At 43.7% G+C, this 25301-nt stretch overlaps 1 protein-coding gene across 1 annotated transcript in view; it reads left to right on the forward strand.

Moving 5' to 3' along the window:
* Positions 1-25301, forward strand: part of ATRN (attractin) — a gene marked incomplete at its 5' end in the record, with an annotated part of 117776 nt that overhangs the window by 53546 nt on the left and 38929 nt on the right. Inside the window, one exon of the mRNA XM_031064196.1 lies at positions 16160-16221. Coding sequence (XP_030920056.1) covers positions 16160-16221 — 62 coding nt within the window. The remainder of the gene's footprint in view (positions 1-16159; positions 16222-25301) is intronic.

The raw sequence follows: 25301 nt of genomic DNA on the forward strand, positions 1-25301 counted from the left end.
ATAAAAGAACTAAAGCAGCAAAATGCAGAAAGCATTCAAAATACAGCAATCTTCTTCCTAATTTCTCTTTTCTGAGCAGTTCCAAGCATGAAGGAGTTCACTTAAAGCCTTACTTTGCCAAGCTTTCCTGAAAATCTTGGTAGGGTCTTGACAGCAGTGTCTGGATATTTCCATTCTCTCTGCTTTGTGAGCTCATCTTTGCTGCAAATGTTGGACACATGGAATTTTGATGCATTTAGCAAACTCCAGCTGTTCACCTTCCTGTCCTCAGCCTGGCTCTAAACATTCCCTGTCTTCCCCCAAACTGGGAGTGCACCCTTTAGGAAAGGACATTAGTGGGTGTTGAAGGATTGAGATTTTTTTACACTTATGCAAATGTAATAGTAATCTTTTCCCCACTATTCTTCCTCTTTGCTTAATCTTCATTGTGAGTTTGCTTTGTTATTCTTTCCAAACTTAGCTCAGAGTAGAAGAGAGACATTGACTGTAAATAATCTGCTGTACAATAGCACAGTTAGAAGCAAAGGAATTCAGTGCAGAAACTTCCAGAGGAGTTCTCTTCATGGGTTTCAATCCATGCAAAGTCAGCTCACTCTGAGGTGAAACTGCACTTCTGGGGCTGACAAGTAGTTAATGGTGAGAGTTTGAAGCTCTCTTAGATACCTGTGTAAATGTCAGCAGGTTTTAACACTGTTTAAACTTGTATGTATTTACCTGGGGCCAAGTCCAGTGGGTGAATTCCTCTCCAGAGTGTACATGAGGGTGAAAATTCCATCTGCTAATACAGGAAACTCTCCCCTGGCTGTAAGATTTCTGTTTCATCACAATTTACTGCTGATGGTGTTTGCTGCCGCTCACTAAATAGAAATTGGTAGTTTAGTCTTGTTTCATACCCAAACTATTGTTTATATTCACTAACATTCTGTCCCATTTAATATTTGATTTTTTCCTCTCAGATTCCAAGCATCTTCCATTGATCTCTACGTTCTGAGAATGTGTAAGACATTTAGGAACTGATTAAGGCAAAACCAGTTTGTAATTGTGTCATTAACTGGCAATTGCCTCCCGTCTTTCCTTCGTGTTGGTTGAAGGATTTTGATTTGAACACACTTAAATGTTAATTATGAACCAAATGCTTCAAGAAACAAAAAGAGGCGAAGGAATTTTGCAGCCCTTGCATACAAAATGTGCCATTTGAAAAATCTCATTAGGTATTCACTATATATCATTTTCTTGGCAATTCATTGTTGTGTTGGGCTTCAAAAAGTGCCACTGTGACTATGTGACATCGCTGCATGTGCAGCGTGGTGGAACGTGCAGCAGCATTGCATAGCCCCCACTGTTTGAAGTGCATTTGAGAACCAGTGGGAAACATTCAACTCACTGAAATTGTTGTCTTCCACTCAGATTTCATAATGAAAAAATAGCTAAAATTACCTCTGCTGTCTTCAGTTTTAGTTTCTTAAACTTTCTTCTGGTTTCCTCTACTTGATTTATTTCAGGATGGTCTATCTATATAGTCTCCTTTATATCTTTATCCCTTTTTACTCAGATAGTTAATGAAACAAACAGGTTTGGAGGGACCTGAAAGACAATCTGTGGATTGTTTAGCTCAGTCACATATGTGTTGTCATAGTTATTCTGTCTCCAAAGATGCTGTTTACCCTGACAGGAGGTAAGCCCACTCCTGGTGAGCCCACTCCAAATGCTGCATTGCTCTCTGGTTCCTCTGATGAAAGGGTGAGTGCTGAGCTGCAAGGTGAAACAATTCATGGCCCTTCAGTGGATGGCAGCTGGCACAGGAGATGTCAGGAGGGCACGTGCAGAAACTGTCACTCATGGCAGACCTGGAAACTGGGGACAGGCTCAAATGTGTTGTAATTAAACCAGAATTTGGTCTGTGGTGCTTTCTTTTGGTAGTGATCCAGGTGACTGTGTTTGGACTGGCACACAGAATCCTGGCATCACAGATGGGTTTGGATTGGAAGGGACCTTAAAGACCATCTCATTGAAACCCCTGTCATGGGCAGGGACACCTTCCTCTATCCCAGGGTGCTCCAAACCCCATCCCGCCTTGCCTGGAACAATTCCAGGGTTGGGGCAATCACAGCTTCTCGGGGCAACCTGTGCCATGGCTTCACAGGGAAGAATTTCAAATCCCTTCTAACCCTTCCCTCTGGCAGTGGGAAGCTATTCCCTCTTGTCCTGGAACTCCAGGCCCTTGTCCCCAGTCCCTCTCCAGCTCTCGTGGAGCCCCTTTAGGCCCTGGGAGGGGCTATAAGGTCATCCCAGAGCCTTCTCTTTCCAGGCTGGACATTCCCAGCTCTCCCAGCCTGGCTCCACAGGAGAAATCCAGATGTCACAGCTCCATCTGCTTTGTACCGATCCATTGCAGGTGCAATCCCCAGGAATGTCAGTCATTAGCTGAGGTGCTCTTTAATGAACCCCTTCCTTCGGGGCCCTCCTTCTCTGTCTTCTGTTGCTTTTCTTAAATTCCCATTGCTAGGATGACTGCATCCAACCTTGGAAAGAAAATGCTCATTTTAGTGCTCCAGTGAAGAGCTGCAGTGCTGCATGAAGTGAGATTTCTGATAGATGTGGGAGGACAACTGTGCTCCTGTTAAACCTCTGGGAACTGCCACTTTCTTGGATTCAGGTGCCTTGTATATTAGACCTGGGACTACTGATTTTTTTAAGACCTTTTCTTCTGTCCTGAGCTGTTTTGAGGGAATAGCTGAAGTTCTGTTCTTTCACAAGCATCAAAAGATTTCTCTGCCTCCCTCTGCAGCCTGAGTTTCCCAAAGGATTGTGTGATAGTGACTAATTGCCTCCTTTGACCTGGAAACAGTTCCCACTGGTTTCCAGTGATATGCTGAAAATGTCTGTAGGGATGTAGGAGAGCAAACTCCCTTCACATCTCCTTGCTCAGCAGAGCTGGCAGTGAAGTTGGAAATGGGTCTTTTCCCTAGCCCGGGGGTATTTCCTGTCTTGTTTGTAGGCAAAGTTCAGGTGGAGCCTCCTGGTGTCAGCTGCGTTTCAGAGTCAGATGAATTTTACACTAGGCTGAGATTCTGCTGAGGAATGGCTCTTGTTTTTTCTTATGCTGAATGTGGCTATCCAAGTGTGAAATATTAGCCCATGTTTTGCAAACTGCCAGGAATTACATTTTTAAGAAGACTCCACAATCCTCAAAGCCCTCGCTCTGATCTTTATCATCGTTTATTTCAATGTTTCATTGCTGTTGTGTCCTCCAGTATGTAAATACTGAAACCGTCTGAAATTCTTACTGTTCAAAGTAAGGCTCCTTCATTAAAGCAGTTTTGATTTGCAATTCTTCTTCTAATGCTCTTGCCCATCAACTTGCTGGTTTCATTTGCAACATTACCCCTAAAACAGGTGGTCTGCATTAGCAAGAATCTTAATATCACTTTCAATTAAGCTTTAATTTTATTTGCCATTCATGTTTAGTGTAGTTCAGGAAGCATTTGTTTTCCTCCAGAGCTAAATGATGGATGACACTTTGCTGCAGCCAAGGAAAGCTTTGGGTTATCCTTAGCTCCTGCAGGTGAGGAGGGGCCCAAAACAGAGCTGGAGGAACAGCAGATCTCACACATTCCTTTTATTTTAGGCTTACACCCTCTTTAGGTGGCATGATCATTGCCAGCAGTGATGTTCTCTGCCTTTCCCTCTTTGAGGTTTACAGCCTGACTAAAAGGCTTTGATAATCCATGGAAAAAGAGAGTGAAGAAACCATCCACAGTTTAGAAGCAGGGCCTGAACTGTCTCTAATGCCTTGATTCCTCTCTGGAAGGAGCACTGGGTATTTGATACAGGATAAATAACCCCTGAGGACTGGACATGGCCCGTGCAGGTTTCCAGTCTTTCTCTAAATTAGGGTCATTCTCAAACCAAAAGCAACAGGTTCATTGAATGAGAGCTCTCAGTGAGGGCAAAAGAGGAGTATCTTTGTTGTTGGCCAAAGAGAATAAAATGTGTTCAGATAGGTAGGGATTGCTTTGATAAAATAATTATGTAGGCTTGAAATCAAATCAGTGAAGTTGCTGATCTGGACAGCTTTCCTGCCAGGTCCTCATGTGCCTCGTGCATATTTAACAAGAAGGAGATGTAAGTGAAGAGGTAAAATCATCCTCAACTCTCTAAGACCCTTTATTCCAAAAATGTTCTTTTTTTCTGTTGCTTCTGGAAGCATTGTAATGCCAAAGTTGTTTGCTAATGATGTCCCTTGCCTTTCCTTAGCTGTAACTGCAAGTGCTTTTGAGCCTCTGTCCCTGCATCTCTCTCACCATGTGAGAGGTTTTCTTGACACCCAGCAATGAAACGTAAATCAATTTGTTAATCTGATGAAATTTGCTGTTGAATGTAATTACTTTTGGAGGCATGCAATTACATGCTGATTTTTCAGAACAGGCAAACTGACATCTACTGTGGGATGGAAAGATTTAAAACAGAACAGTTAAATGGTCCTTTAAAACAAGAAGCAGCTGCTGGTGTTTTATCTGCTCCTGCCACCTTATTTTTGGCATCAACTGATGACATTTTTCTCCTTTTAGAAGTTGTTCCCTTTTCGATTAAGTAATATTTTTGTTAGCACCTTCTTAAATCCTATGAAAGGAGGATTTCTCTCACAGGCAGTTAACCCTTGGCCGGAGCTGGTGCCACTTCAGTCCATTTTGCAGGAGGTTGTAGCATGAACAATCCTGAAAATTGTTCATGCCAGATTATTCCCACGTCCTGTGTTGGGGGTGGGGGTGTGGGTTTTTATCAGAGATTCATGGAATGGTTTGGGTTGGAAGGGAGATGAGGGATCATCCCATCCCACCCCTGCCATGGCAGGGACACCTCCCACTGTCCCAGGTGCTCCAAGCCCCATCCAGTCTGTCCTTGGGCACTGCCAGGGATCCAGGGGCAGCCACAGCTGCTCTGGGCACCTGTGCCAGGGCTGCCCACCCTGCCAGGGAACAATTCCCAATTCCCCATATCCCATCCATCCCTGCCCTCTGGCAGTGGGAGCCATTCCCTGGCTCCTGTCCCTGCAGGCCTTGTCCCCAGTCCCTCTCCAGCTCTCCTGCAGCCCCCTGCAGGCCCTGCCAGGGGCAATGAATGAAGTCTTGGGATTTTACATCTGCACCTTGGGATTTCTTGGGATGAGCTGTAGTGACTCACATAACTTTTGTGAGGTTTATTGTAATACCTTTCTACAGCACTGAAAGTCTTTCTGAATGCCTGTTGCAAAACTTCAGCTGCATACATAAGAAAAGTTATAGGATACCAGAGAGAGACAGTCTGCAATTCAGATCTAATAATGCCAGGAGCATTTCTTGGGTGGTGTTTTATTGAGATCTGACAGTGACATATATATTGATTGCCTTAATTTTAAGGAACCTGATTTTTTTTTCTCTCTTTTTGCATGCAGGGCTGGAATATATATAAAAAATTGCAGAATTAATTTTCTATGGAAGCTAAGTCCGAATCAGGCATTAATTTCTTCTGGGTGAGACCAGTCCTGGTTGCTTGGAGTTGCTGTATTTCTATGATGAATAACTCTTGAAAATACCATAACCCACCAGAGAATGTATAGACCCCCAAATTCAAATATATTTAAAAAATGAGTGCTGTGGGTCATTGCTGAGAAGCTGAAAGAGCGAGATACTTTTCTTTATGCAAAAGCTTTTTTAAAGAGTCAGAATAGTGAGCAGAGTTAATGAAGGAGAGAAAAGCATATTGTAAAAGTAAAATAGAAGAAGCCACCCGAAATGTGACAGTGGATTCAGCCTGGCTAAACCACAAGGGAAAGTATATCCAGAACTAAGAGGGGGTGTGTCCTAGTTTAGGGCAAATTTGGGAGAAAACCTCTGAATTGGAGTCCCTCTAGAAAGGAAATTCAAGCGGCCCCTCCCTCAGCAGGTTCGGGAAAAGATTTCCTTGGAGAAAAGTGGAAAAAGCTGTTTATTTAACAGGCAAAGCATTCACCAGCACACAAAAAATGAGCAATATTGAACAATAACACCTCTCACTGTTCTGCAGAGATGACAAACCCACAAAGTCCCTCGTGGGCTGTAGCTCAGCTCACTCAGTCTCCGATCAGTCCCTCCGGTGCTGGAAATGCCCGGTGGGGTGCAGGTGAGAGCTGTGGGTGCTCTGCTGGTGTTCAGGCCAGAGCAGGTTTGAAGAGCTCCAAAGAAAAGCCACAGTCCAGGGAACTTCTGTGCATCAGCGAGCTAAAACTAACTAAAAGCAAAGGAGAGCTCTGTCCCGCTGTCTGTCCGTCCACAGACAGCCCAGTCCAGGAGCAGGAATGTGCAGTGTCTGAAAACAAACTGTGCACTTCTTGTCTCCCCCTTTGCTCTCAGAACCAGCCTGAAAGGTGCAAAACTCATTTCTGGGCTAAACAGACCAATGGGGATGCGAGCATCATAAAGTCAGCCCAGGACAGGGTGACAAACCCAAATGCCTGTGGCTGATTTAGCTCCCAAACATGGAGCCAGAGACACCAGCACTCCACAGGCAGCTCTCAGCTGACTATGGGTTTTTTTTTGGGTAAAAAAAAATGTCACTGGAATGTCCTGAAATATTTTTCTCTCACTTATTTTCCTGACTTTGTATTACTAAGATTTTGACTGTTTTTACTGTACTGGCAAATGTTGTTCCCAGCAATGTTGGCAAGCAAGAGCTGGGTCAGGGCAGGGTAGTACTGTCATAGTCCTGTATAGGAATACATTTCTGGCATGACTGGGGATTTCATGGGGTTTTTTCTTAAATTTGTTCTCTCTAAAATTATTTTTTTGGGATATAAGTGTCATGTATAATTACTTCTTTAACCAGTCTGTTTTGCATACGAGATTAGCACCATCCACCTTCCCACACCTGGACCAAAAGTATCAGTAAATTACATTAATATCTTGACTGGGGATTGAACTAAATTCCATCAATTGATTTGTCACTTGCTGGGAAATTCTTCATGACAAAAGGGTGAATTATGTGTTCTAGAAATCTTTAGTGATAGGCAGTGACTACCTGGCCTTTTTAATGCAAATCGGAGAGCTTATACAGAAGTTGTTCATTCTGCACCATCCGGCATGGTTATTTTTTTCACGTTAAGATTTCTTGAACACCAAATCATAGCCAAGGCTCTCAACAGAAAAGCCTGTGATGAATAAAACAGCCCAGCCTTATGGTTCTGATTTCATGGCTCTTTGATCCTGATGCTATGTGTTTAAAGTAAATTTGGGGGATTTTAATTACTGCCACTTGAGGTTGTGATGTGATGTTTGAGATGACTTGTGGCTTCAGTGTTGTGTAAAATGTGACAATGTTGTCATTCAAACATATTTTAATTTGGTTATTTATATAAATACCTATTTAGTTTTGGGCTGGAACTAGATAATCTTTAAGGTCCCTTCCAACCCAAACCATTCTATGATTCTGTATGTAATATGTATAAATATACATACATACATATATATATATATACTTACTTTGCTACTTTGTTTTATTAAAGATGAGATTCCTGCAGCTGGCATATTACAGGATGTTTTGCTACAGGTTGATAAACATGTTAAATTTCTTATCCAATATAATCCTTGGAACTCACAGCCTCTTCAGGAAGGAGACAGAGCTTATTTTCCCCATTAACACTATTGCAACCCTCAGCTCTGTCTTGTGTTTTTCCCTCTGTTTTGTCTGGTCAGATATGCTGCAAGACAGAAGGTTTTGCCTGTTTCCATCTGTCAGCTATACCGAACCCTTAAAAAAGAAACTTTCAAATATTGCTTTGGCTGTTTTATACTTTTTATTCTTGATTCCCTCTTGTGTACTTACATCACCTGCTCTTTAGGAAAACAACTTTTATTCCTTTTAAGCTCGCTTGACTATAAAGCTCATTTTTACTGGACTTCAAGGGTTTGAGTGAGAGTTTGAGCTGTTACGTGCTAAAGTTTTCATTTTCTCCTTGCTGAACCTCTCCAGCAATAGTCGGCATGCTGCCGAGCGTAACCAAGCCTGCACGCAGACAGTGTTAGAGCTCTGCTGGGCATGGGGCCAGGAACGGGATCCCTCCTTCCCAAGTGCACTGGGATCCCTCCTTCCCAAGTGCTTCAGGATCAGATCCCTCCTTCCCAAGTGCTTCAGGATCAGATCCCTCCTTCCCAAGTGCACCAGGATCCCTCCTTCCCAAGTGCTTCAGGATCAGATCCCTCTTTCCCAAGTGCTTCAGGATCAGATCCCTCCTTCCCAAGTGCAACAGGATCCTTCCAAGTGCATCGGGATCCTTCCTTCCTTCCCAAGTGCATCGGGATCCTTCCCAAGTGCATCGGGGTCCCTTCCCAAATGCATCTGCACCGCAGCAGCTGGGACTGGAGGGAGGTGCTTTAGGCACTGGAACTCAGAGGACTGGAGTGTTTTCCTACTGGTGACGTGTCTTCTGTCTCAAGGTTTAGGATCTTTATTTTTAACCACTTTTTCCAAGTACCTCAGAGCTTCCTTGCCTCCAGAATAGTAGTTGCAATTGCAGATCACAGAATCATTTATGTTGGAAAGCCCTCTAAGACCATCGAGTCCAGCTGTTCCCCAGCACTGACAAGGCCAGCACTGACCTGTGTCCCCAAGTACCACATGTACATGGCTGTTAAATCCCTCCAGGGAGGGGCGCTCCATCACTGCCCTGGGCAGCTGTGCCAGGGCTGGGCAGCCCTTTCCATGAGGAATTTCCCCACTGTCCACCCAGACCCTCCCCTGAGGCCGTTCCCTCTGCTCCTGTCCCTGTTCCCCGGGATAAGATCCCAAATCCCGCCGGCTGTGCCCTCCTGGCAGGAGCTGTGCAGAGCCACAAGGGCCCCTGAGCCTCCTTTGCTCCAGGCTGAGCCCCTTCCCAGCTCCTCAGGGATTCTGCAGCCCCTTCCCAGCTCTGTTCCCTGCCCTGGCCACGCTGCAGCCCCTCCAGGGCTTTCATCTTGTAAGTGGCCTGAAAGAAGAACTGAGAAGTTCAGAGAATTCAGAAGAATTCTGAATGGGGATTCAGAAGAATTGAGTTTTTTCTGGCCCTGCCTTGGCTTTTTTGGGCCGTGTTTGTGTCATGTGGAGGGGTGCAGGGTCTGAGCTGAGTTTGCTGTTTCAATTATGGGACTTTTCAGAATTTTATTTCCTAGTGCACTTTAAATTTGGATGTGCATCACAATTCAGCCGCTGGCTGTTTATTGAACAAATACTTCTCATTTGTCAGATACGTATGATAATTTCTGGGATGCTGTGAAATTTGGGACCACATCTTAAGCGCTATTTTTAATTTAGAGACAGTCGTGCCTGTGTTTGCCCTGCACAAGATGAGAGAGCTCACATGGGAAGACAAAACATGTATAATTGGCATTTCTGAGCCAACTGCTGACTGCAGCCAATTAGCTGAGAAGTGACAATTTGTGACTACTGCAGGAAGGCAGCATAGTGTTGGAATGTAAATTGATTTTCATCTCAGAATAAGTTCAGGAGTGATGCAGGTTTTATGTTTGCACGGTAGTGAGTATTTGTGCCATAAAGCTCAATGGCTCAGTTAATATTGCAGCAGGTGAGGAGTAAGTCATTAATCTCTTTCATCCTTCACGCAGGAGCAGAGTGACTCGGAGTAGTAGGTGTGAAAATCAAATTTGAGTGAAGATTAAATTTTTGCTTGTTGTAGAATGCAAATGTGAGCATGGGAACCTCTTAATGTGAGCATGGGAACCTCTTCAGCTGCACCGAGTTCTCTCTGATTTGGAGAAAGGTGGATTTGATGGGTGAACTGGTCCAAAGGAGGCCGTGGAGGTGCTCCAAGTGCTGGAGCCTCTCTGCTCTGGAGGCAGAATGAGAGCTGGGGGTGTTCAGCCTGGGGAAGAGAAAGCACAAGGGGGAGCTCAGAGCCCCTTCCAGTGCTGCTTATGTCCACACCAAAGCATCAGGCGCATTACAAACTCTCTGGGGTCTCCCTCCTCCAAATCATGCTCCACTTCAACTTGTTGTGTGTCAGAGTCTTTCAAGTTACAATTAACTCCTGTTAAGATCCTTTCTTCTCTGAAATCTAAGGTTTAACTTTCCATTTAGAGAATTTGTCCCTGTGGATCAGGTTAATTTTTCTACCTAACCTCCAAATTTGGGTTGAGTTTTGCTGTTCATTTAAAACAAAGATCAGTGGTGCCTCTGCAAGAGAATGTCCTTGTGCTTCCGTGGTGTGCTTGGGGTCAGGGATTCACCCAAAAGCTGTTGGACGGGGCTTGAAGCACCCTGGTGTGGTGGGAGGTGTCCCTGCCCATGGCAGAGACTGGCATGAGATGGGCTGGAAGGTCCCTTCCAACCCATTCTGTGGTTCTGGAGCAGCAGCTGGAGGCCAGGCAAGGTGTCCCAGGGCAGCTGCAATAACTTTTACCCCTCTTTAGTCAAGAAATGAAGCTTCCAGTGCCTCCATGAAACCAAGGGCAAGGACGCACCATGACAATTTAAACTAACTAAATTTAGGGGTCTACAAATAGATGACTTTGTGTACTTCAGTGTTTACAGTTCTGTTATGGACCTGATCAGGTAATAGTTTTTTGTTATTTGTTATTAGCCACCTGCCTTGGTCAGCTGAACCACAGATGAGGTTTCCATTGAGTGTAAAGGGCTGATGGGAATGCCCCTGTGACCCTGGATTTGGATGTCATAATCTGTGTCTGAACCTCCCAAATCACCCACAGAGGTGAACAAACGCTTCCTCCTGGAAAGTGTTCCTTGGAACTGACATTGGAAAGGGCTCATCTCAGGCTGCGGCTGTGTTTGCTCATCCCTCAGTGAGCAGGGTCAGCTCCAAAACTCCAGCTTCTGAAGGGTGTTTTTGAAAGGCTTTTTGCCCTTCATTCCTGTGATTAGCTCTCCGCTGCTGTAATGACTTCCATGGCTCATTAAAGATGTTCACAGAACACAGGAAGCAGCAGCACATGGCAGGACTGAGACCGTGTTCAGGTGGTGGAGCTGGATTGCTGTGTTGGCACATTCTTCCCCAGAACCTGGCAGCCAGGGCCCTTGGAGTTGGCTGAGTGCTCCTCTGGAGAGGAGAGCACCAGGAGCAGCGTGGGCCTTAGCCAGGAGCTCCATCAGAGCACAGAGTCCCACACTGTGTTTGTGTCTCAAGGAGAACTGGAACAGGCAGTGACATTCCTGAGAGGAAGAGAAGTTTCCCCCCAGCATTATTGTAGAGGGCAGAATGAATGTTTTGATGACTTTGGCATCACTCAAGAATACTTAAAGCCCCTTTGTTTTATAGCAGGTCCTTTGACAAAGGCACAGGCACTCAGCATTCAGACCATGGCGTCCTGTAAGCGTTGTCTGTATTCGCCAAGGTCAGATTGAATCCTTGCCTCTAACCATAGGAAAAAGGAGACAAGACTGGAGTTTTGGGGAAAAAATAGAGGAGGATGTGCATAAATGTCACCTGCAGCTTGTTTGGCTTGTGGCTTTCTCTCACTGGAAGCCTGTGGAACTCCCAGCTTTCCACTTTCCCCTGCTGCTTTTTGTTCGCTAACTTTGGTGCTGGGGCTAGATTGAAATAAAAAGCACAAAACAGCCCAAAACCCTCTAAATTTCTGTGTGGTCCTGTAGACTTTCAAAACATGAGTGCTGGAGCATTCTCCCACCTGCCAGGTGAGGTTAATGGATGTAGCAGTTGGACCTTTTGATATCTTCTGAATTCACAGCAAGCCCCAAGCTCTGGGAGCCAGATTCACATTGCGCTGTCTCTGTTGGGTCACTCTGGTTTCAGAAGTTAATTACAATTTTATTTTTCTTTCTTACACAGTTCTTTCTATTCTAGGAGCATGTCCTGTGCAAAATATAATTTTCAATTTCTCTTTCTCTTTTTCTCATCCCTGATATGAAATAGGGACAAAAAGGAAGGCACTACTGGTATAAATTTAGTCACTTTATATATTTGTGAAGAAAAACAGAAATATAATGTGTCAATAATCCTGAGTTGTTACCAAGGTAAAAAAGTAGTGGAAACACGATTTTCTGTGGTTGTTGGTGTTTTCTCAAGTGTTTGGAGACCCAAAATGTACCAAATTATGGTATGAAATTGCCATACTTGAAATATTCCTCAGTACATTCACAGAATCCCAGAATAGTCTGGGTGGGAAATGACCTTAAAGTCCATCCCTGGGCAGGGACACCTCCCACTGTCCCAGGGTGCTCCCAGTCCCAATGTCCAACCTGGCCTTGGGCACTGCCAGGGATCCAGGGGCAGCCCCAGCAAATCTGGGAATTCCAGCCCAGCCAGGAATTCCTTGCCAAGATGCCAGGCCAATCTCCCCTTTCCCAGTGGGAGCCATTCCCTGGCTCCTGTCCCTGCAGGCCTTGTCCCCAGTCCCTCTCCAGCTCTCCTGCAGCCCCTGCAGGCCCTGCAAGGTCTCCCCAGAGCCTTCTGCAACAATCCCAACTCTTATGTTTTCAGTTCTTTAGTTCATTTTAGATTAGGGATGCTAATATTGTGTATAATATTGGAAATTTTTTGAGTTTGGAGAAGCTGTTGTCCTAATCCCATTGTGGTGAATAGTTTGGCTTCCTATAAAATATCAGTAACTTCCAGCACAAGTCGAAAAAGTTATGCTGTGCTGAATTATCTGTATATCTGTTTATTACAGTTAAATGGGAGGAGTTACTCAAATTTAATTCTTGCTGGATTTAACAAAAAATTTCTACATAATTTCTTATTTGGTTGTGGACTGATTTTTATTAGTGGTATGTGAAATTCAGTTTGTTTTTAAAAAGTTCAGAACACTTGTAGATCACAAGAGGAGAGGTTTAAGTAATTTTACGTATTGTTGCATGTACAGGTTTAAGGTGAACTTAGGTCTTACTTGGCCTACTTTAGTACAAAATTGTTATCTCAAAATTATTTTGGTTTCTTTTCTCTTGAAGAACAAACTCTGGTGCTTATGCAAACCAAGTCCTGGTATGTAATTTTCTAATTGGATTTTCAAAATTTCTATCAGCCACAGGCTGTAGTTTAGCTCCAGCAATATTTTGAGTTTGAAACACCAACTGTTACTGAAATGTCTGTTGGGTTCAAATATGCTTTTCCTTTGCTTATATTATTTTGTGGCCAAGTCATTTGCCATTAACTCCTTTGAAATTGGCGTGTACTGATTTCAAAGCCAGTGCAATTTTTAGATGTTGGCTAGTTAAAGGAAGCCAAATTTTCTTCTTGGCTTCATATTTTATGCTAATCAAATGATAAAAAATGTAAAGCTTTTCATATAAATTTTTGTTAGTCCATGCAGCCAGCTACTTCTGCTTCTCTGGAAAGCAGGTGGATTATTTTGGTACTTCAAGTGATGTGGCAACAGGAAAAGCAGGACCGGCAGCTGTGCTGTCCAGGGCAGATAAACACGAGCTTGTACTGTTCTGTGGAATTACCATGTTGAAGTATCTGAGGGTGCCGTGCTGTTCCTAAGAAAGGAACCAAGGTGTCACACCTCCTTGGATGGCTTGGGAAGGGTCAGGGAGCTGCTCCATGGAAGGGGACCTGGGGGTGCTGCTCCTCAGTGGCTGAGGGGGGCTCCAGGTGAGCCCAGGGAGAGGTTTAAGGTGGATTTTAGGGGAAATTTCTGCCCAGAAAGGGCTGTCCAGGGCTGGAGTCCCCATTCCAGCCCTCCCCCTGCAGGGATCTCACAGCCCTGTGCCTGTGGCACCTGGGGACATGGGGCAGTGGTGGCAATGCTGGGGGATGGTTGCACTGGATGAGCCTAAACCCAGACAATTCTGGGATTCTTTGATGTGAAAGTGGGGATTTGATGGTGCAGCTGAGCTCAGGTTCTGCCCTGTACCTGGGGGAGCCTTTCCAGGTCCCCAGCATGAGCCCCTTTCCTGCACTTAAACTGCTTCAGCCTTTGGTACAGAATTCATTTTTTGAGAATGGATAAATGAATCTTCTACTGTCAGCTAAACTTAATTAAAAACCCGGCCTGCTAGGAAATTGGTGCCATATTTTTCATGGATCCAGAATGAACAGCCTACTTTCAACAGCTATTTCCAACCAAACTTTCAATGTAACTGAATTAATTAAGTCCTGGGAACAGATTATATTAGGGGAAATTAAGGTCTAAGTAAGCAAACCATTAACAATTATGAGACCAAATTGCCTGTGACACAGATTGGTCAGGTTTGATGGCACAAAGTATTTTCAGCTTGTGAGGAATAAATTGTAGAAACAACCTAGTTTTTTTTAATCCGTGTATGAGGTACAGGTCCTCAGTTGGACTTTATAGGAGAAGAACTCCAACAGGTAGAGAGAATAATCACCACTGGTAAAGCATTTGTAAGGCTTCTGTGTGAAATAAACCTACATTGTTTTTTGTTTGTTTGTTTTTATTTGTTTCCTGCAGTTGTTATCAAAAGATGAGACGCCCTTCTCTGGTAACAGTCTCATTAATCTTTCATAGAATCTCTCTTATTTTAAAAATAGCAGTTTCTTGTTTCTTCTAATGGGAGCAAGTTTTGGTTTCCATCACAGAAACTGATCCTGATGGTGATCCACAGGGGACTGGCCTGTCAATGATTCCTTTGTGCTTTTAATTGTCGTTTTTCTACTTAAGGATTGTTGATACATAACAAGGGCTTTATTTTGAAATGCATCTCTTATAGTCACTTAGGATCATGGTTATTCTCAGGAATAATATGAAAAGTTGGGGGTTTTTTTATACTGGCTGTGTTACATGTTTGTATTTTGGGATGAGATATTTCACTAAGGATTATCTTTGCCTTAAATACATTCCAGAATATTATGTTTATTCCAGAATATCCATTTAGCAAATACTGTACCACTTTAAGTTACTGATTTGTTACACAAAAAGTGAAATCTTGCTTGCTGTCTTTTAATAATCAGAATACTATTGGGAAGCACTTCAGAAGCAAAAATCACCAAGAAACTCTGTGTTTTCTTGTCTTGTATAGGCAGGACTGTTGAGGTTGCAGCATCTGGTGTGCAGGTTTAGAGTTCACTTTCCAGCCACACGGTGGTTGTGAACTGCAAAGGAACTTTCAGCTTCAGAATATGTCAATGTATGGATAAGAAAACTATTTGGGGCAGCTTCTGTACCAAGTTACAATGGATGTTTAAAGCAAATATGATCATAGAAAATGTTCCAGAGCAGCAGAAACCCAAGCAATGACTCACGTTACACATATTCATGAATTCTGGGATGTGGCTTTTGCTGGGAGGAGGGATTTATGTTTATGCTAATGTTGCCATAAGTGCTGTTTATTAAGGGAAAAAACAACAAATGACACCACAAATGGGTTTAATATCCATGACAAGCTTTTGTCAGTGCAGATTTCACTTTAATTCTGAGTGAATCCTGTTACTTCATGAAAGAGTTAATATGCTGTTGTGGTGCTGAGAGATTGATAGGCAGAGGAAATAGGAGGTACCTGGAAAGAACTTCAGATCCCTAATATTGCACAAGTTGCTTTTCTCTTGGCTCGCCTCCCCTCCACGTTGTTATTTTTACCCAGGCTCCCTAATCTTCCCTTTTGCCTCTAACCACCTCCCAGTTTCCTGTTGGCCTCTTCCCTCTGGTTTTGTCCCAAATGTTCTGTGTTTTTCCCTGCTCTGCCGTGGGATTGCAGGGCAGTGAGCTAAGATGAATGCCATAGCTGTTTTCACAGTGTCTATCATCTTCTGTGTTTCGTGCCTCTTTGCAGCTCTGGGTGTAAGTTCCTTTTTTGAGGAGATTTTGTTGTCTGGATATTGTTTGAAATGTAAATATTAAATTTTGGGTTGCTGTGTAAACAATAATTAAAGATTTTTACTTTTAATTAAAGATTATTTGCAGCTCTGTGAAACCTCTGTTCCAAGTTTTTGAAGTAGTGTTTTCTTCAGTGTGCACTGAAGAATATTCCTTGGAACATGGCTGGGAGACATCAGCTTCATTTCTGGGATATATGTTTTCAAAACAATATGAAGTTATAATTTATTTTCTTTTGCCTCAGAACATTTCTGTTATTTTTCAAAAACAGTGTTGAAAAATATGAATTGATCTGAGTAAAGCTGCTTTTCATTGTCATTTTAAATCCTTTTTACATATCTTGAAATATGAATTTTCTTTCCAGTAAGTAACAGAAAGCATTTGCTTTTCTTTTGCAGATTGCATTCTCACAGCACAGCAACTTTATGGACCTGGTGCAGTTCTTTGTGACATTTTTCAGGTACTTTCCATTTAAGACAGCTAAATGTTACTTCTTTAGGTTCTGGGCTTCAGAGTTTGGGTTCTTCTTGGTCTGGCTTTTTTTAACTTGAACATCCTGCTTACAGCACAGCCTAGAAAATGGATATCTTCACTCTAACTTAAATGTTTAATTAAGAATTATGTTAAGAAAATTAATTGTCTGTGCATCTTTTCCAATGCATGATGCCAGTGCATGCAGGGAAAGGGAGGAGGGGGCTGGGAGAGGCTTTTGGAAAAAGAGAAATTCCTTTTGAGAGGGTGTAGAAAACATTGCCTTGCCACAGCTGTGTGTGACTTACTGCAGGTTGTCACACCTTGTCAGGCACCAGCCATAAACCCAGAGAGTTATTTTGCAAAGAGTTAAGTCTGGAGTAATTTCCAGCTCTTCAGGTACCACCTTTTGATTTTAAACTGAACTCTGAAAGTATGTCAATTTAAATACAAACATATGTTACAGTTCAATGGAAGCCAAATACTTCTGGTTTTCATACATAGCTCTAAGTTCATTTCTTAGTGTCAAGTGAGCTGATGATTCCCTCAGAGTGGGAACCAACCGAAGCCATTTCAATACTTGTCTCCTCTTCATTCCTCCAAAAAATACAAACCTTACAAAGAGGTGGAACACTTCCAAAGCACAGCAGGCCCTCTCTTCAAAGCTTCAAAATCCAGTGTATTGGCCTCTGTTTTAGGGACTGCTAATACTCCAGAAGTGGAAACCAATACCTGATCAATAAGGAGTCCTACAGGAGGGATATACATGGAGTAAACACTACTCCAGGTCTTACAGACTGTTCTAAAGTAGGCAATATTATGCCTGGTATAAAACGAGCAGTGGGAGTAATATCTTGCTTTAGATTTCATGCTAAATTTAATTAAAGCAAGAAGCTCCAGACAGACCTTTCAGACAAGTGGTTTATATCAATTTCTTTTCATATGGAGCTTTTAGAGAGTAGAATCTGCTTTAGTGCAGTTCCTGGGAAACAGTAGGTTTATCCCTGGGAATCAGAACCACCACCTTGTGCCATTGGAGCAGAGTAGGTGGTTACTTCTGGCTCAGGCTTAATCATTTGTTTTGCTGAATTAATCACAGTCAACATCTTCCCTAAAAATCTTTGTGGCAGGGTAATTGCTTATTAGGAAAATTAAGAGGGAAGCAGTTGGTTCCTTAGTTCTTTTCTAATTGTGTAAGATAAATCTGCACTACAAAACCTGTCCAGTTAGTGCTTTCAGACCCAACTACATCTGCACATGAGGGTTTGAACTCCTCAGGATGAAGGATTGCTCCAGATTCATTGTTTGAAGAGGTTCCCAGAGCAGCTGTGGCTGCCCCTGGATCTCTGCCCAGGCCAAGCTGGACACTGGGGCTGGGAGCACCTGGGACAGTGGGAGGTGTCCCTGCCATGGCAGCGGCGCCACTGGGTGGGATTTAAGGTCCCTTCCAACCCAAATCCTTCCATGATTCCAGTCCCAGGTTAAAGCAGAAGATCAGTGCACTGTGTGTCTCAGTGAGCATATGCAGCTGAACATACACGTCCAAAGGCTGCAAGTTTCCTTTCCTCCATCACTGTTATCACATGGCTCTCCTTGAGAAGTCATGTTGCAATATTATTGAACATCCTGAAAAGCCAGAGGAATAAGAACATGTGGATCTGGGAGAAGACAGTTTACAGGTGTTTTCAAGTTAAGCATTTATGATGTGCTAAAAATTCTTTGATTCTTTCACTACTACTAAGCTTCTCTCCAGGTGTTTTATTTTACAGTCACCATAACTCCCTAATTAACCAGTGGATTAGAACAGTGTGATTCATCTCACTGGGTGTAGGAGAAACTTTTGAAACATTTGCATTTTTAATGCTCTAGGGCACATTTCATAATTACTGTGGGATCCAAGGCAGACCATAAATAACTAATACCTGAGAGCCCCCTGTGCTGTTAATAAGCAACAGTTGGCTGAGAATTTGCTCCCTAAAATAGAGGCAAGGAAAATGCTTTGTGAAAACCTAAAACCAGTTGGTATCATTAACACCAAACTCAAAACCTGGGATATGTATCAATTTCTTAGGTATAATGGAGACCTAAAGAGATGTTCTTCTGGAAAATAGAAGTTTAGAGGCTTTCTGTTTGCACATTTAAGGATGTTGCTTCATTTTGCTGTTCTGCAGGAAATGCGGGAGTTGCCCAGAGCAGCTGTGGCTGCCCCATCCCTGGAAGTGTCCAAGGCCAGGCTGGATGGGGCTTGGAGCACCCTGGGGTAGTGGAAGGTGTCCCTGCCCATGGTAGGGGGGTGGAACAAGGTGATTTTTAAGATCACTTCCAACCCAAACCCTTCTGTGACTCTATGAATTTGGGAAATCTGTCTGAGCTGGAGATGCTGTGGCACATTTCTATATTCTAGAAGCCACTTCCCCCACTTGGTTGTAAGCCCATCCTAACTGGGCTTTTCTGCTGTGCAGCTGGAGGCATCATCTGTGCCTTGAGCTGTGTGGAGCACCTGAGAGGGACCTGGGGAATTTTCAGTTTCACTGCTGATGTTTGAGATGAATTAGGTCAGTGCAGTCCTTGCCACAGCCCAGCACTGCTGAGTTTTGATATCCCAGGCACTAGCTGGGCTGCCTGTGGGGTGCACAGGGGCATGGAAAAGCAGGAACCTGGTCATGCATTCAGACAGCACCAGGCAGTGTGGAGCAGGACACAGGACTGGTTTTCATTTCATTTAGGAGCTGGCTCCTGTGATCAGAGGGCTGTGCCTCACATTCAGAGGGGCTGTTGGATTCCTGGAGTTCAGCACCAAGCCAGGCAGGGGGCTGTGTATGACACAGCCTTAATTTGTACACATGAATGTGTTATTTTAAGCTAAGAAAATGTCAGTGGATAAAGGTTGGGTAGAACGGTGAAGTTCTGAGGTTGTTAATATTGCATTATAATCAGAGCCAGAGGAGAAATGATATTCCAACCATTGTTAACCTTTGCAAAGCTAATGAACTGCAAGGAAACTGGGGTTTCTCTTTTCTCCTCTCTGCTTTTCATAACACAGCTCTTTAATTTACAGATTGTACATCTGTCTTTCAGCACATAGTTTGAACTATTTTGACAATTTCTAGTGAACATTTTTTATTCATATCTGTGCTTCCTTATCTTCCAAAAAATCTGTCTGCCAGCACACCTATCACAGGTACTAATCACCAGCGTACCTTTATGTACAGAAGATATAAAAATATTTGTGGCCTTGGAAGCACATATTATTGCCCAATAATCCTTCGCCCTTTCCCCTTTTTTCTTTCTCTTCCCTTCTTCCATTCTTTCCTTTTCCTTGTCTTCCCTTCAACCTTCAGCCTGGAGAGCACTTGAGAGACCTTATTGGGATCTCTACATCCTTAAAAGGAGTTCAAAGGAAGAATGGGATGGACATTTAAGTGGGACCTGTAGTGATGTAACAAAGGGTGATGACTTTAAATTGAAAGAGGGTCTATTAAGACTAGATCAGGGAAGAAATTTTTTGTGCTGAGGGTGGTGAGACACTGGAGTAGGCTTCCCAGAGGAGGGGTGGATACCCCGTCACTGACACATTCCACTCCAGGCTGGACAGGGCTCTGAGCAGTCTGACCTGGTTGAAGATGCTCCTGCTCACGGCATAGAAGTTGGACCAGATGGCCTTTTAAGGTCTGTCCAAACCAAACCATTCCATGATTCTACTCTGTGATCTCATCCTGAGCTTTACTACATGGATTTACCAAATACCTCAGGTGTCTTCTACTGCACTTCTCTGCTGGTTCTCACATGCACAGCTAGTTTTGTTTCTTGCCTGCTGTTTGTCTTGTCTTCATTATCTGTTCTTAAAACACCCTTCTAAGAGAGTCCAGTGTCTGCTCCAGTCTAGTGGGAGGTGTTGCTGCCCATGCAGGGTGGTTGAAGCTGGATATGAGGTCCCTCCCAGCCCAAAGCACTGTGTGATTCCATGATCCAACATGTCCCACTGAAGCCTTACAATGATTGTTAGAGAAATGGGTGTTATTTCACAAATGGAACAAAAGCTGCCAGTTTAGTGTTTGTGTGGTGGCACATCAAACCTCATGTGCCTCATTAGGGTCTGAATATCAAATGGAAATGGTGTAGTGTTAGTTTGATACAAATAATTGGACTTTTTCCTCAGAAAAACTTGAGCAGGAGAACTGTTTGCTCAGTACGAGACTCAGGCAGATGGTTTCATGTGTTGTATATTGTTTTCCCTGACTGTATGTATTTTCTCAGTGTTTTCATTAAGTGGGAATGGCCTCCTGCAGTAATTCAAATCTGTAGTTATGCTGCAGATATTTTAGTTACTCTTGTTGCTTATTAAATAATTTTTTACTGCAGCACAAATGGCATTACTAAATAGGTGCTTAAAACACAGTCTGAGTCCCTTGGTTTTTTTTTTTAGAAAAAGGAAGAGCTTGGGAATATCTTCACATTATTTCTAACAAAATGAAGAAGATTAACATTTCAGCATCCATAATTTCCTTCTTTCCATGTTTCCAGCACTCTTTACTTCATCCTCCATAATCATAGAACAGAATCATAAGATCATTGAGGTTGGAACAGATCTCAGATCAGCGAGTTCATGCACTCCTGCAGTACTGCCACCAGTGCCCTGTGTCTCCAGGTGCCACATCCACAGGGCTGTGAAATCCACCCAGGGATGGGGACTCCACCCCTGCCCTTTCCATGAGGAATTTCCCCAGTGCCCACCCTGAGCTCCCCTGAGGCCGTTCCCTCTGCTCCTGTCCCTGTTCCCTGGAGCAGAGCCCGACTTCCCGGCTGTGCCCTCCTGGCAGGAGCTGTGCAGAGCCACAAGGGCCCCTGAGCCTCCTTTGCTCCAGGCTGAGCCCCTTCCCAGCTCCTCAGGGATTCTGCAGCCCCTTCCCAGCTCCTCAGGAATTCTCCAGCCCCTTCCCAGCTCCCTCAGCTGCTTCTCATCAGACTTGCTGTCCTTGTTTTGGCTGGGATAGAGTTAATTTCTTCTCTGGAGCTGTTCTAGTGCTGTGTTTTGGGTTCAGTTAGAGTAATGTTGATAATACACTGATGGCTGTTGCTATTTGGGTTTTGCTAAGTTGTGTTTCTCAGAAGTTTGTTGGTTTTGTTATCTCTTGCTCTGCCAGTGAGGAGTTACTCAAACTAGGAGGGATCATAGCTGGGACAGGTGATCCCAGCTGGCCAGATGGATATTCCACAGCTCAGAGCATCATGCCCAGTGTGTAAACTGGGGGAGTTACCTGCCGGGCTCTGATCTGGGAAGGGGGGCTGGCACTGGCCAGCAGGTGCTGGACAGTGTTATTGTACATCAGCTGTTTGGTTGGTTTCTTTCATTTCTCTTTTAAATATCATTGTTATTATTAGCTATTTATTGTATTTTATTTTGTTTTCCATTATTAAACTGTTCTTCTCTCAGCCTACAAATTTTACATCTGATTCTCCTCCCCACACCACCAGGGTGGGGGAGAAGAGAAGGGGGTTGGGTGGCTTTGCAGTGCTTCATTTCCACCTGGGTTTAACCCATGTCCTGTACTCCAGCCCTTCTCTGCTTCCACTGCCCTCCTCTGCCATAACCAGGGTGAGCTGTGGCTTCTTGAGCTTTGTGCCATCTTCAGCAGAATGATGAGGTCAGGAATCTGGCTTGGTGGGCTGCAGGCAGCTGTTTGGCAGATCCCAAACAACCACGTGCATGTTATACACTTGTTCCAATTATTTAATGGATTAATGCATCCAGTACTTTAAAATGTGTCCTATAGCTCTCTAGCATATTAAAATGTACTGGTAAATAGCACTTAAATAGCTTCTAATTCATCAAAGTAACTTGGGCTGTGTGTCTAGTAATCATGGCAGTGCTTTCTGAAATTATTGTGACCTGTATATATTAAAGCACATTAGCAGTGAGGCTGCTGTACATTTTGGTGTTTAAAGCTGCCATTTTTTACAAGCAATTCTGATGTGGATAAACATTACACGAAGGTTTAATAATTGGGCCCTAATACACCAGATGGATTTTCTTCTCCCCTCCTGAGAATGCATCACAGTAAAGTGCTGATGGAGTTTTCCAGACATCTAAAAATGAAAGTGTACTTGTTTGAAAAGCTTTAAGGATACCAGGCGTGGAGAGAATATTCTCTATGTGGTAAAGGAGATTAAAGTCCAGAATAAAACCAGACAGAGTGTTTAAGTTCAGGTTTCTGTGTCACTGTGGGAATACCCTGTGGTAGCCTGAAGGCTGCTCAGCTGAGGTTCCATGTGTGTGTTGAGGCCAACTGAGGAGAGATTATTTATAACCACATTGCTCATTTATTGTACTTAAATAATCTAATGAATAATTAAGAATGAATTATTAAAGCTATTTGCCAAATAGACTATTCTCCATAAAATATAAATGTATCTCCTGCCTGCATTGCAATATTTGTGCTGTGTAAGCACAAATTTTTATAACTGTGTGAGGCGATGGAAGCTCTGCTTGGTAGAACCTAGTTGAAATGGAGTCATGTTGAAATTTCCCTGGGATGAAAATCTCTCCAGGGTATTAGGTGGCTCTTGATGTTTTTTTTTTCCTTCCAGTCTGGGTCCGCACCTGAGTTTGCTGGTTTCCTTTTTCTCTGTTGGAAAAATTTAACTGGTCTCAAACTGGATATGTCACAGGCTATAGGAAAATGGGAATCCAACAGTTGACAGAAATACAGAATAGTTTGGGTTGGAAGGAAACTTAAAGATCCTCTTGTTGGACCCCCCTGCCATGGCAGGGACACCTCCCACTGTCCCAGGCTGCTCCAGCCCCGGTGTCCAGCCTGGCCTTGGGCACTGCCAGGGATCCAGGGGCAGCCCCAGCTGCTCTGGGCACCTGTGCCAGGGCTTCCCACCCTGCCAGGGAACAATTCCCAATTCCCCATATCCCATCCATCCCTGCTTTCTGGCAGTGGGAGCCATTCCCTGGCTCCTGTCCCTGCAGGCCTTGTCCCCAGTCCCTCTCCAGCTCTCCTGGAGCCCCTGCAGGCCCTGCCAGGGGCTCTGAGCTCTGCGTGGAGCCATTTGAGATGGAGGAAGCTGCAAAGAGAAGACTTGGGTGAAGAGGGATTTCTGGGGTGAAGGATGCTCTTGGTAGGTTGTTATTTTTGGAGAAAAAAAGAGAAGGAGAGGGCAAAGCAAATCCTGCAGTAAATGTTGATTTTGAAAGTAATTTGCAAGCAGGTGGATATTCATGGCAGAGATGTGTGTGAAGCTGTTGAGAGAGCAGGGCAGAGCACAGCTCTACCCAGGAGTGTGCCAGCCTCAGCTCTCACTCCAAATCATTTCCCAGCACCTCTCTGCATGCAGCTGCTTCTTTCTGCTGCTTCCACACCTACAAAGTTGCTTTCCAGAGAAAGTTGGAAGAAATCCTTCTTCAAAGCTACTGATGCTCACATCAGGTCTTTTAACTTATTTCAGGATGGTTTAGGCTGGGTAAATGCAACAATAGATCTTGACTTTGCTCAACCCCTGGGGCTCTTCCAGCAGGTGATGGACTGCAGTAGGCTCTGCCTTTTATTTCTCCCCGAGTGCTTCCAAGGGATATGTTAGTTCAAGAGGGAAAATATATTTCCTTAGTGATTTCATAGCTTTTGTGGGTATTTGCTGCCTCCTTGTGACAATACAAAGATGTATGGTGCTGTTCCTTTGAAATACAATGGTACTGTGGTGAGTGTTTTAGGAGAATTTTTATTAGTCTTTAATTGTTAATTCCTCTCTGTATTTTCTGAAGAAAGTCTTGGCTGTGGTGCCAGAAATGGGCAGGAAAGAGAAACCAATGAAAGGCTCTGGAACATGCAGACTTGTGCAGTGTTGTGTTTTGGAAAGGGGATTTAGTAGTAAAGGTGATCCTCTTAGTTCTCCACTCTTTCTTCTCCAAAGGAGTAACTAATATATAGGGGGACATATTTACAGTGCCACCAAAAATGTGGCATGTGGGGACAGGTTTAGTGGTGGCCTTGGCAGTGCTGAGTTAATAATGGTTGGACTTGATGATCTTAGAGGTCTTTTCCAACATAGGTTCTGTGATTCTATGAAATTGACCCAAAATAAGAGGTCCAACAGTTTTCATTGCTGAGGTCACTTTTTTCCTAAAAAGGAGCCATCCTTACAGCAGTTCAGCATGTTTTGATGTGTGTCTTCCATTTGCTGTGTGTATTTCTGGAGCTGTCTGATGGATACACGAGACTGGAGCATGTTGTTGTGTAAAGGTGGAGACATCACTGACTTTGTGGCTGAGGGTGGCACAGTGCAAGTTCATCTGTATGCCTGACCTCCTGAGAAACTCCTCTGAAATGGGTAATTTAACAGAGATGCTTGAGATGAATGCCATTTTTGGCACTGCTGGCATTTTCCTCTGCCCTTTCGATTTTGTAGACAGTTGGTTAGCTGAGAAAGGCCATGTCAACATAATACCAATGGATAAGCAAGAGATAGACAAGTATAAGAGTCAGCAGTCAGTGTCCATATAAAGCAAAGGACACTGTGCCCTTGGTGCAACATTAGGATGGGGGAGAGAGTCTTTAGCCAAAATATGAAGAAAAGTTTCAATAGAATAGCCATAAGAATGCAGAAGTAGGCGTAGTTGACTGATAAGTAACTAACCAATTGTGAGCTCGCCTTTGCAATATGCATTAGCTTCATTAACACCAATATAAATATGTATGCCTATCAATAAAGTTGGAGACTTGCTGATCATTCACATCGAGTGCCGCATTTCTCCCGCTGATTTTCTCCACAAATGGTGACCCATGCCGACGTGATCCCTGTAACGGCAACCACGGTGGATCGGTGTAGGAGTTCGGGTCCTTTGCAGCGAGGACGGCAAATAAGCACCGCTGAAAAAGCGAAAGGTGCCGTGCCCTGGGTGACCTCACCGGAGAGCCTGGCCGATACGTGCTGCCGAGACCTTGTGAGGCTGCAACAGCGCTGACATTATCAAAAATGGAAATAGAAAGGCAAGCAACATATGATTTATTTACTTGCTTTTTAAAAAAGCATCAGGTTAAGGGCATAGATTTGCAGAAAGAGCTTCCT

Source organism: Geospiza fortis, unplaced genomic scaffold (assembly GCF_000277835.1).
Source record: "Geospiza fortis unplaced genomic scaffold, GeoFor_1.0 scaffold236, whole genome shotgun sequence".
NCBI lineage: Eukaryota > Metazoa > Chordata > Aves > Passeriformes > Thraupidae > Geospiza > Geospiza fortis.